Source organism: Carlito syrichta, unplaced genomic scaffold (genome assembly GCF_000164805.1).
Source record: "Carlito syrichta isolate Samal-C Ts95f unplaced genomic scaffold, Tarsius_syrichta-2.0.1 Scaffold180901, whole genome shotgun sequence".
NCBI classification, from domain to species: Eukaryota; Metazoa; Chordata; class Mammalia; order Primates; family Tarsiidae; genus Carlito; species Carlito syrichta.
In genome coordinates, this window is record NW_007124997.1 from 242283 (window position 1) to 255387 (window position 13105).

At 34.2% G+C, this 13105-nt stretch overlaps 1 protein-coding gene across 1 annotated transcript in view; it reads left to right on the forward strand.

The window, feature by feature from the left end:
- Window positions 1-13105, forward strand: part of ADCY2 (adenylate cyclase 2) — a 314510-nt gene that overhangs the window by 216356 nt on the left and 85049 nt on the right. The window contains exon 12 of the mRNA XM_008051507.1: window positions 918-1015. Within this exon, the coding sequence (XP_008049698.1) occupies window positions 918-1015 (98 nt within the window). The remainder of the gene's footprint in view (window positions 1-917; window positions 1016-13105) is intronic.

Sequence of the window (13105 nt, forward strand, 5' to 3'; positions counted from 1 at the left end):
AGCAAGCCTTTTCTGCTTTGTATCTTTACTCCCCACCTCTAAATAGGATCATGTCCTTTGCAGCAACGTAGATGGAGCTGGAGACCAGCATTCTAAGTGAACTATCACAGACACAAAAACCTGAATACTGCATGTTCTCACTCATAAGTGGGCCCTAAACTTTTGGCACACACGGACACAAAGATGGGAACAAAAGATACAACGCTGCTAAAGGAGGGAGAGGGAGGGATAAGGGGCACACCACCACCCATTGAGTACCATGCTTACTAGTAAGCGGGAGAGGACTAGCTAGAAACCCAATCATTGCCAATCATATAGCAAATCCTCATAACCCTAAGATAGATAGATAGATAGATAGATAGATAGATAGATAGATAGATAGATAGATAGATGATTGGTAGATACAAAAAAGCAAATGTTATATTTATTTCCATTATAAAAAAGAGATAAATAATTTAAAAGATACCAAAATAAATGAGTATGTCTTATGTTTCCTCTATACTATTCTCAAGTAGAATATCATTATGTGAAAAGCCATTCCCTTTTCCTCAATAATTGTAGATGTCAGACCCTCAAGGGACCTAGGGCATTGGCACAATTCATTGGTTCCTTTAGTTCACTCAGCTTGCTGGTCAGGCACCACTCTCCTTCCTGGAGCGATTCAATTACATATAAATGGGTTTCAGAACAGTTCCACTCATAAATTGTGGTCTTTGGAAGTCACTCCTTCACAGTTCATTTGCAGGAAGAAAGCACTCGCTGCCGAGATGAACAGCCATTGTCTTTAGCTCATTTGGGCTGCAAGTCTACACAATTTCTGAGTGTGATGCATGCCTTGGGTACAACTAGGCTGCTGGGGAATGGTATGCAACTTTTTCTCAGAGAACTATCATTCACCATTTCCTTTTTCCCCTTAGTACCGAGCCACCGCACTGCCGGCATTCAAGTATTACGTGACTTGCGCTTGTCTCATATTCTTCTGCATCTTTATTGTGCAGATTCTCGTATTGCCAAAGTAAGTATTTCTGGTTTTCCATTGGGATTCTCCACTGGAGCCTTGTTATGCTTAAGTGTATGAAAGGATGCTAATTCCCGAACAGAGGGGTAATTTAACATGTCTCAGTGAGGGGAAAGTAACTCGCGATCTCGGTGGTTAAGTGACCCCCATGTATCTTGCTTAGTTATAATAATATTGGATTTTCAAAGTGGACATGTTGATTCACCTTCTAGGGATTTTTTTTTTTTTTTAGATAAACGTAACCTTCCTACTTTGATCTTGGTATTACTCTAGTGCCCAGTCTAGGAAATGTGACCTAATAAGCTTTGCCCACAAAAAGCACAATCACCAATATTGTTTCTAATAACAGAAAAATTATTGTGTATTGAAAGGGAAAAATCTGCTCTGGCACACTTTGCCTACCCAGCCACTTTGTTTCCAAGTTTAGGTCAACATCCAACTGGCTCTCTTGGGAGAAACCTGGGTACAGAGAGGAGAGTCTGAGCAAAGCAGATGTCATGCATTGAGGAGGTTTCCTTTTAGTTCCACCCACTGTTGAAAAACCAATCACTCTGGTTCCCTGATAATCTTTCTCTTGGAAATCTTAATAAGTGCAAGAAAAGTTTAGTGACTTTCTTCAAAGAAGTTGATTCTCATTTTACAATGTAAAGAAAAGAAATAGAATACTCTTGTCCTTATAATAACTGGGGATATAGAAAGAAGTGTCAAGGTAGTTTTTTTTGTTTTCCACATGTTCTTCAGTTTGTGCTCCAAGTCTTGTAAAGTTTTTTCTCCAAGTTTCTCCATCTTTATTTGTGTTGCATTCTGAATAAGTTCCTCATCCACATTGAATTTATAATTTTAATGTTATTTTTTCTATCTAAAGAGTCTTTTTTTTAAACCTCACTTTTTGTATATATAATTCTACATTTTTCTAACAAATTCCCTTTTTTCTTTTCCTTTACTTGCAGGTTTTAAACATGTTATATAGAGATTTACTTCTTCCATTCTGTTTCTTGGGGTTTATAAATATAAACATTGTGTCATTTAATCTGTGTGTTTATGCTTCCGTGGTAGAATGTCTTCTTGCATTATCTGTAGTTTTACCTATGAGTTCATGGATTTTGTTCCATAGTAATCTTACATGTTCTGAGTTGTAAAGGCATCGCTATGGGATCATTTTTGTGCATATTTGCTGGGTACCTGTGAGATTCACTAGTTCAAGTAACAATATATTGTTAAATCCTTAGGTCTAGGTTTCCACACAAAATAGGTCATGTGAATTTGGGTCTGTGCACCTCTGGCATGGAGAAGGATTAAGGATCTCAGTTTTCAAAACTGACTTTTTCTACTATGGCCCCAGACAGATAATTATCTTCCCTGAAAATTACCAGGCTGATGGACAGAGTTTTTCCTGTTTTCTGTTTCCTGGTAGGACCGCACTTCATGACTCCTGAATTTTATTAGAAGCTCAGTACCAATTTCCCATTAATCAAAGGCCTGAGAGCATTACCTACTTTTAAACATTCTCGGTGTGCCCAATAATTTCTCTCCCTTATTATGATTGTGTCTATTTTTAAAAATTAATTTTGTATATTTATAAACCATTTTTTATTTTATAAAAATAATGGTGCTTCACACTTCTGCTGACATACCATTACTTGTTTCCTTAACTTGTTGAATTAGAGTTTTGCTTTGTTTTGTTTGTTTTCTTTTAACAACTTGTGATTTTAACTACCACGTGATTTTTGAAAAGGGGAAAGAAATGATTAAATAAGTGAGTGAATGAATGTTAATAGAGGAATTTGTTACCTGGAAAGGGCCAGTAAAGGGAAGTAAAGGAAAGTGTTTTCTTAAAAGAGGGCCTTATATCATCCTTATTTAGCCCATAATTTTCAAATCTGGCTCCAGTCTCAGAATTTAAATAGGTTTAATTAAATTATTAGTTGGCTCTTCTCTTTGGAGTTGTTCTCTCACTCTGTCTGCCTTGTAATATAAATTTGTCAGAAATGTGAGCTACCTTCAAAGACCAAAAATGATCAACCATGAATTGTCCTTCATTTTTTGCCAAACTAAATGAATTATGTTAAACCAGGCATGGCAGCAATTGTGAAAATAAGGATGAATCTTTTTCTAATAAAGTTTTGTTAAATGCCATGTGTTTCATTAGCCAAAGTCAAATTAAGAATATGAATAATGACATTTTACTCAAGAAAAATTAATAGCCAAATTATAATACTAAGTATCTTAGAACTGTTATTTCTGTTTTGATTTTATTATGTAAAATTCATTACTCATTTCAATACTCAGTACTCATTAATTCTTTAATACTCATTACAAAAGAGCTACTTTTATTTGGTTATTATTTCCAAAAAAGGAAAATGATAGTATTTGGTAGTATTGTATTGATAGTTTAATGGTAGTATTGTTCATGTCCATTGAAAGCAGACTTAGTTTTTCAAACACAAATGATGGAGAATAACTATTGTGAAGGCAATTTGCTTTAGTGGAAAATTAAATTTGTGAGTCCAAATATTGAATACCATGAAATAAGCTATTTCCTGTGTATCTTGATACAGCAGATGTAAATCTTAGGGAAAAAAAAAAAAAGGAAAGAAGGAAGGGAGGAACAGAAAATGGAAGGAATAAAGGAAGGAAGGGGAAAAAGAAAAGGGAAATGTAATAGAAGGGAGGAGAAAGGAGGAAAGAAGGAAAAAAGAAATAAGACAATTCTCATTGTTCAAGATTAATGAACCATATGTCTTTTACTGAGATGAACAATATACAACTTTGGATTCATTTAATCTGAAAGTAAGGAAATGCATCGCAATTGGTGGTTTCGATGTAAGATAACGGTTTAGTTTCTCTCCACATAATCAAAAGCCAGAGATAGTATAATGCTCTGTTCCTTTTCTGCTGTCCCTAGATTTTACTTTTCATCTTCATTCTCTAAGAGGCAGCTTCTACCCTCTGAGAAAGAGGGTAAAGAAACAGACTAAGAAGTAGAGAAAAAAAGAACAACACAAACATTCATAACTGCCCTCTCTTGAGGAAACCTACCAGACTATCTTATTCAGTGTATAACCCAAGACTGACATCTTAATCATACGCCCAAACCTAGCTGCAAGGAACTCTGAAGTGTGAAGCGTTTAGTCTGTGTAACCAGGTGCTGAGTTACAAATTTTATCATGGAAAAAAAGTACTTCCCATAAAAACCAATACTCTTTCCAATAATGAAAATTGATTTTTGTTGTTAGCTGTAGAGTTAGCAATGCTGGAGTAAGATCTGAGGACAGTAACAATTAATAGGGAGTGAAACATATTTTTACTCAATGAAACAAGTGTGGGTAGCTTTGCTTTGTAACTATGCTTTGCATCTAGCATTTACAATAGAAATGAAAATTCAGAATAGAAATTCTTTATTTACTATTATTATTTTTTGAGTTGAGGTCTTACTCTGTTGCCCAGGCTGTTGTGCAGTGGCACAATCGCAACTCACCACAGCCTTGACCTGCTGGGCTCAAGTGATCTTTACACTTCAGCCTCCCAAGCAGCACATGCCACCATGCCTGGCTAATTTTTTAAAATTTTTTTGTAGAGACAAGGTTTTGCTATGTTGTCCAGCCTGGTCTCGAACCCCTGGGTTGAAGTAGTCCTCTTTTCTCAGCCTCTCAAAATTCTGGGATTACGGGCATAAGCCACCATGCCAGGCCTCAAAATAAAAATTCATACATGCATTCAGTCAGTCAGTTGTGGAATCATCTAGCAGCTATTTATTGAGCTACCATATAACAAGAGTAGTTTGAGATACTGAGAAAGTTGCAGCAACCCCAAAACATGTCCTTCCCCTAATAGAGTACAAGCTCTATTAGGGGAGACAGCAATAATGTAATAAAAATACATATATAATAATTCAAGAGTAATAAGATTTAAGAAAAATAAAGTAGTGAAGTAGTGATAGCGTATTGTGGATTGAATGTTTGTATGACCCCCAAACTTTACTATGTTGAAGCCTTAGCACTCAATGTGATGGTATTTGGGGGGGATTGGGAGATGATTAGGTTTAGATGAGGTCATGAATGTAGAATTTTCATGATGGAATTAGTGCCCTTAGAAAGGAGATACTAGAGATCATGCACCCTCCTTGTGCTACCTCAGGATACAGAGTGAAGGTAGCCATCTACAAGCCAGGAAGAGGGCCCTTGTCAGGAACCAAATGGGTTGAAACCTTGACCTTGGACTTTCTAGCCTCCAGAGTTATGAGAAGTAAATGTCTCTTGCTCAACGCCTCCCTCATCCCCATTCTGTAGTTTGTTTTTGTTTTTGTTTTCTAAAAGCTGGAATGAAGCTAAGACAATAGGATAGGATATGAGAGAGTGTTGGAAGGTGGCATTTCAGATCATGGTGGTCTGGGAAGGCACCACTGAAGTCTGAAAGAATTGAATGGGAATTGTGTCTATCTGGCAGAAGAACATTCCAGATTATGGGCCCACAGTGTGTTCAAGGACCAGCAAGGAGATTTGGTGGCTGGAACAGAATAAACCAGGAGGTTGTTTCAGAGGGACAGTGTGAGAGGGACAGGTCTTGTCAGCCTGCATAGGCCTCTCTAAGGCATTTAGATTCTTCTGAGTGAGGCAAGATTCTCTGGAAAGTTCTGCGCAGAGGACACAATCTGGCTGTGTTTTGAAAGTAATTGTTGTTGCTGTTGCTGCAGGGACAGAATTGGGGGTAAGGGTGGAAATAGGAAGAAAGGCGAAAGATGATAGTTTGCACTGAGGTGGCACTGAAATGATAAAAAGTGGTTAAATTCTGGGAGAAACTGTGTAGAGTGATGTAGACAAGTCTTGCTGCTATTGGATATGAATAGTATGAGAAAGTTAAGTTTTGCGGGGTCTGGGTTTGGCTTTCACCTGAGCAACTGGAAAAAATGTTTGACACAGCAAGAGAGAATTTTGAGAAAAACACAGGTTGAAGTGTAAACTCAAAGACTCAGTTCTGGATATCACTGACATGTGAGTGTGTGTAAGATATCCAGGTGCTGGGGTTCATGGAGGGGAATGCATGAGCTGGGTGGTTATGGGAAGAGCTGGGTGGAGATATAACCCAGAAAAGCCAGCACCTGTATAGTATTTAAATCCAAAGGATGGAATGAGCAAACCTAAAAAGTGAGTGTAAGAAGAGAAGACTGGATCTTCAGGGGGAATAGAATGTGTCTGAAATTCAGATCTTCAGTCCTTATTGTCATAATCAAGGGAAAGCTTTCTTACTTAGCCAAATATAATCCTTTACTCTTTCCCACGTCTCTGAACTTTTGAGTGTCCACAACATCTCAAAGCTAAATCCTGTTATCAGAGAAAGGCTACTGTAATTGCAATGAATATTTAAAGGCCTTTTCTTCTTTTCAACTTTTTAATATGTTTTTCTTTTTTCTTTTTTTTTTTTACTGAATTTCCTTTCATTTTAAAGTTCTGTCATTTAAAAAGGAGGAATTTTTATTATTTCACACTAACTTATAATTAAAAGAGAAGTTTGCTTTTGTCGGCTTTTATCCTCCTTGCTGAGTACCATGCAACAGATGTGAGCTGAGAGCTGATAAGAGTCTTGCTGGGGTAGAAAATGAAGGAAATGAGAGCAAACAGGGAGAGAGAACATGAAGATCTTTACTTTAGGCAGAATTCCAGAGAAAGATGCCATTATTTACACAGAAAGATGACTTATAATGAGAAACTTTTTTAGGCTTTCTGGTGGGGGATATGCATTTCTTCTGGTTATTTCTATGAACAAATGTACCTCTCATCCCTCTCTGGGCCACCTTTAAACAATAAACTGATTGAGAAAAGCAGAAAGAGAAAGGAACCTTGTCTGGAAGCAGTCTATTCATATACCATAGCAATACACTTGGTTAAAGAACCAAAGTCAAAAATGTTCACTAAAAGTTGTGATTTTTCTTGCCTCATGACAGGGGAGGGTCAGGTTTGCTTTATTGTAAGTATAACATCAATTTTGCTTGGCAATTAAAAATAAACAGACAACCAGAATGTTAATTAAAATTGATTAAGTTACGTGAACATCTTAGTATGCTTAATAGGACTGAATGTGTTTTAGATAGAGCAGACAGGATAAATGGTTATCATTAAGAGCTTTTGACAAACCATTACTTTTTCTCATGGCATTTCTTGTTCCTTGGTGTCTCAGTCCATTTGGGTTGCTATAACAAGGGACCATAGACTATGGAGCTTATGAGCAATTGAATTATTTCTCATAGTTTTAGAAGACAGAAATCTGAGATCAGGGTACCAACATGGGTGAGTTGTGGTGATGCCCTCTTTCAGGGTGTAGACTGTAGTCTTCTCCTTATATCCTTGCATGGTGGAAAGAGATAGTCAGGACTCTGGCTAGTTCTCATAAGGGCACTAATCCCATTTATGAGGGCTCCACCTTAATGACCTAATCATCTCCTAAAGAGCCTACTTCCACATACTGTCACATTAAGGATTAGGATTTCAACATATGAATTTTGGGGGCATTTAGTCCATAACAACTTGGGATGAGAGGTTCATCTGAACATGAATACCAGTATGCCATGGACTGGAACAATGAACATCCTCAAGTTGAGCATCTCAGTGAAAGACTGAACCAGTTTGGATCTGAGTCTCAGGTTGTAAGACCCTTTGTTTGTAGATGCCATCTACAAATAAAGACAGTTTTACTTCGTCCTTTCCAATCTTCTGTCTTTTATTTTATTTTATTGCCTAGTTTCTCTGACTAGACACAGTACATTGTTGAGTTGAAGTAGCCACAGCACACATCCTTTCTTGTTTGATATGAAGAGAAAAGCATTCAGCCTTTTACTATTAAGTATGATGTTAGCTATATGTTTTTCATGCAGAACCTTTATCAAGATAAGAAAATTCTACTTTATTCATAGTTTGTTGGGTTTTTTATTGTGAAATGGTTTTGGATTTTGTGAAATGCTTTTTATGCAGCTATTGAGATGAACATTTTTTTCTCTTTATTGGATCAATATGGTGTATTACATTGATTGGCTTACATATTTTAAAACAACCTCGCGATTTTTGATAAGTACTGTTTGATCATGATATACAAACCTTTTAATATGTGACTAGATTTAGTTTGCTAATATTTTGTTAAGGATTTTTAGTCTTATTGCATAAGAGATATTGGTGTCTAGTTTTATTTGCTTGTGATATCTTCATCTGGTGTTGGTATCAAGGTGAGGCTGGCTTCATATAACATGTAAAGAACAATTTTCTTCTCTTTTGTTTTCTGGAAGAGTTTGTAAATAATTGGTACTGATTCTTCTTGAAAAGTTTGAGGAAATTTACCATTGAAGCCATCTGGACTTTTTAAAAATAGTAGTTGTTTGTTTTTAAATTATTAGATCAATTTATTTAATTCTTACAGGTAGGTATAGTCATATTTTCTATTTCTTCTTGAGTCAGTTTTGTGTGTCATAACATAATTTTAAGATAGATCATTTCTGTTTAAATGACATCTGTTATACATTGCACTAAATCTAAAACAGATAGTCAACTGTATTAATTACACTGTTTTTCTTCATCAACTCTTAATAGAGTTTGACATTTGAGGAAAGAGTAAAACAGTGGTCATGAGATACATCCAGGGAAAAATAATATCAGCTCTTATGGGATGCTCTTCCCTATATCCAGCATATTACTATAGAATGGAAGGAGCAAATTTTTAATACGCTTATTGTTTTCTCAGGCTCTAGTATGTCTATTTGACTTGAATCCAGAATGTTCAGAGTCTCTTTCAACTGTCTTCACAGTAAAATAATATTTTTTTTAATTAGAATATATTTTAGGAAACAAGGACCCATAAAACTCATTATAGCACAAGAATCAATTATTTAAACACTGATTTACAATATAGATTATAATAATTATCTCTAAATCCATTGATATGTGTATAATTAAAGGTCAATATAATTCCATAATCACTTTTCCATTTATAAGGAAATTTAAATATGGCCTAACCCAATGAATATGTAGATATTTTCTTTATACTTCTAATACTAAATACTTCCATTAAAAACTGATTTCTTTGCTTTTTTTCAAAGAAAGGAGGAAAAAATGTGAAATAACTAATTTTAATTCTTTCCTAGGTTTTGTACCTAACCATTAATGATATTATAGTGCCCAGAATAAACTTTATCTAGTTAATGGATTGGGATCCAATAAAGAAAACAAGCTACCTCAGGTACTTCAGAAATGGAATTTCATAAAAAGTATTTGCAGAATGAGGAAAAAGCTGAGATACCAAAGAGGAATGGTATACTAGCCATGATATTAACAACAAGAGGTATCTGCTACCATTTCAAGATTTGTAAGGAAACAGGATGGAAGAGTTTTTACCAGCAATTTGTGCTCCTGAGCCTTCCTGCAAATGCTGGAACCTTGACAAAGCTAAAGCTGAGACTAAGGCATGTGAGTTATCTGACAGGGATCTGGAACTTTAGAAAAGGCAGGAGTTGAAGCCCAGTTAGAAAATGGCTGCTAAGTAGAGAATAAGAAGGAGAAATATGAAATCTTTTTCTTTACTCTGTCTTGCAGTTTCCCATCAGTACTTTCCATTGGACAAACCTAGCTAGAAACAGTTGGTGAAGAGTCTGGGAAATGGAGTCTGTAGGCTATGGATGGAAATCTATTTAAATGCAAACAGGAAATTACCAGCACACTTAGTGACAAATTTTTCTAAATTTGTTGAAATACATCAGCCGCCAAAGGCAAGAATATCTGTGAGTAACAAGCAGGATAACTATAAAGAAAACTGAATGTGGCATATTATAGTCAAAATTCTGGAAACCAAAAAAAGAAAAAAATTAAATGAAATCATTAAAAAATGACATTGCATACAAAGGATCAATGATAGAAACAATGGCCGACTTCTCATCAGAAACAATGAAAAGCAGAAGACAACTGAACAGCTTTGAACCACTTATAAAAACATGATCAACCCTGAATTCAACATAGTACACATATCTCTTTTTAAAGTTTTGGTGAAATAAAGATATTTTGCAAGTAAAAGAAAGCTGAAGAACTTCACCCCAGCAAGCTTACAATCCAAGAAATGCTAATGTAAGTCCCATGAGCTGAAGTGAACTAATGCTAGAAGAAAACTTCTAAGAAAGGAATGGAGAGCACTGGAAATGCTTAGTATGTGAAAGAGTATAAATGACTATAAACTATAATTTATCCAAATGACAAGTAGTCTGATGCAAAAATAATGACATATACCAAAAATTCTGATCAGAAGAATGCAATTACATTGTATTTTTTGAAGTGGTAAAATACTAATGCTAAGTAACTTGTGATAAGTTAAGAACTGTTGAGCAGCCATTAAAAAAATGAAAGATGTATAGATGAAAACTCAGTAAAGGAAATGAAAAAATGCTATAAAATATTTAATTAATAAAAATGGCAATATAGGAGGAGCAGGGATACAAAAAAAGAGATGAGACAAATAAAAAACAAACAAGAGACACCTCTTATCAGCAAGGGTGCCTGAACAAAGCATATTTGCATACCTGACCCTTAACCCTACCCCACAGTATCATAATAAAAAATATTGATTGTGAAAAAAAACAAAACAGTAAAATGGTGGGTGGAAAATAAGAGCAACAGATGTAAATAGACCACAATATACAAATAAATGCAATGGGACAAGTAATAGATAGCAAGTTGGTAAGATTAAATTCAATAATACTATTAAATGTGGAAAGATTAAACACTTCAAATGAAAGTATGACCAAGTCACATAGTGTCTATAAGAGATACACAGGAGTTAGGTAGATTGAAAGTAAAAAGGATGGAAAATATGTATGATGTAAACAATAAGCACAAGAAATCTATTGTACATATCAGACAAAGTAGACATGAAAGCAAGAAGTATTAATAGAGATAAAGTTGCTGAATAATGATAAAAATGTTAATGCATCAAGAAGCATAAAATTATAAAATGTGCTTATACCTAATAATAGAGCTATAAAATACAGGCAAGAAAAAACGTAACTGTTTCTAGACAATAAAAGCATCTTATATATGTCTGACAAAACCAAAGAAAGAAGGAGATAATTTCATAATCATAATTAGGTATTCAGTGTACCTTTTCTATTTCTTACTATACAAATAAGAAGTTAACTTCTTACTATATAACTAAGAAGTTAGTCCTAGAACTAACTGACATTTTATCGAACACTAAACTAGCGGCAAAATACATATTTTCTTAAACTGCACATACAACATTGGCCAAAATTCAGCTTATACTAGGCCATAAAAGCATCACAACAAAACAGAAATAAATTTGAAAAGATAAAAATCTTACAGTCTGATGTCTATCTATACCAAAATCAGATTAGAAATAATTAACAACAGTTTCCAAATATTTCCAAATATTTTAATGTTAAAATAGCTGCTTATGTCCTATAAGTCAAATAAGAAGTCACAAGAGAAATTTAAATATGTTTGAATATTAGAATATAATATACAAAAATGAGTGGGATGTAATTAAAGCATCAATTTACAAGGGAACTCATAGCTTTAAAGTTAGGAAAGAGTTAAAATTGATTGACTGAGCTTTTAATTTAGGAATCCAGAAAAAGATGAGAAAACTAGAATCAAGCAGGTAATAAGGAACAAAGACTAAAGATAAAAGAATAAATAATACATAAAGTAGAGAAGAACCAGTAGAAAAAATTAATAAAACCAAAATTTGACTCTTCCTAAACTACTAGCAAGATTGATCAAGAAATAAAAAAGAGAGAGAATTACAAAGAACCCAAACTAACAATATAAGGGGGAAAAGGAGGACTCACTACAGATCCCACAGACATTAACAGGATAAATATGGAATACTACAAATTACTTGGGGCCAAAAATATTTGCAATTTAGATAAAATGAAAGAATTTCTTGAAAAGACAGCTGACTAAAATGAAAACACAATAGAGAATTTAGATGGACATCTATTACATTTATTGAATTTGTTTCTAAAATTCTTCCCACAAAAAATACTCCATACTCCAGATTATTTCTGTGTGAATTCCACCAAACATTAAAAAATAAAATAAGATGGAAGAAACTTATCAAATATTTTTAAAGTTTATAGTTGTGAATGGATAAAAATGTTCTATTTATGAAATGAGGCAAAAATATTAGACCTACCATCCAAAGGACATGTCTACACTATTGCAGGGCATCCAGCTGAAGTAAAAAGAGAAAGGCCAGAAATAAATGGTGGAGAATAGCTATTTCAGGAAACAGCTTATAGAATAAAGAAAATCGCAGTAATATAAATTCCTGACAATACAGAATTCAGGTAAAAGGCATTCAGCATTAAAATAAAGATTTCCTTTATGATGCAGTCGCCAAAAACTTAACAATCATAAATCTGTATGATTCCAGAATCTTTTTAGAGTAAATAAAGTAGAGTCCATTAAAATCCTTGACTATTTGGACGAACTCACTATCCTAGTTGGAAATGTTAATACATTCTAATACTGACAGATCAAGTAAGTCATACCGTTGGGGATCTGACTCATTCATCAGGCTCCATGAGTAGGTATATTTAGAGAACATGCTTTGGTATCACTATAAAGAAAATACACATCATTTTCAAAACTCTATAAGACATCAAAGTAGAACGTATTTATCATACCCCAGAATAAAAATAAATTATCCAAGTAGAAATAAAAGAGGCTGCAATCTCGATCAAATCTAATGGGATGCAAAATTAAAAAGAGTAACCAAAAATAATATCTTCATGGAATTTAAAAATCAGACTTATGAATTACTTTTTTGTTAAAAAGAGATGGAAATTGAAATTATAGGCTTTTTAGAGAAGAATGATAATGAGTAGCTAAAAATCAAGGACTGTGGGATTTGGCAAAAGCAATAATTGTTAGAATGTTTATGTCCTTAAATGCATTTATTACAAAAGATTGACAATAAATGACAATCAAGAAAGAGAATGATATAAGTTTAAATAAAGAAGAAAATAACTTTTAAGAGTTGAATCAGAAACTAATTAATAATAGAAAATAGACAGAAAGACTAGACCTTAATAATAAA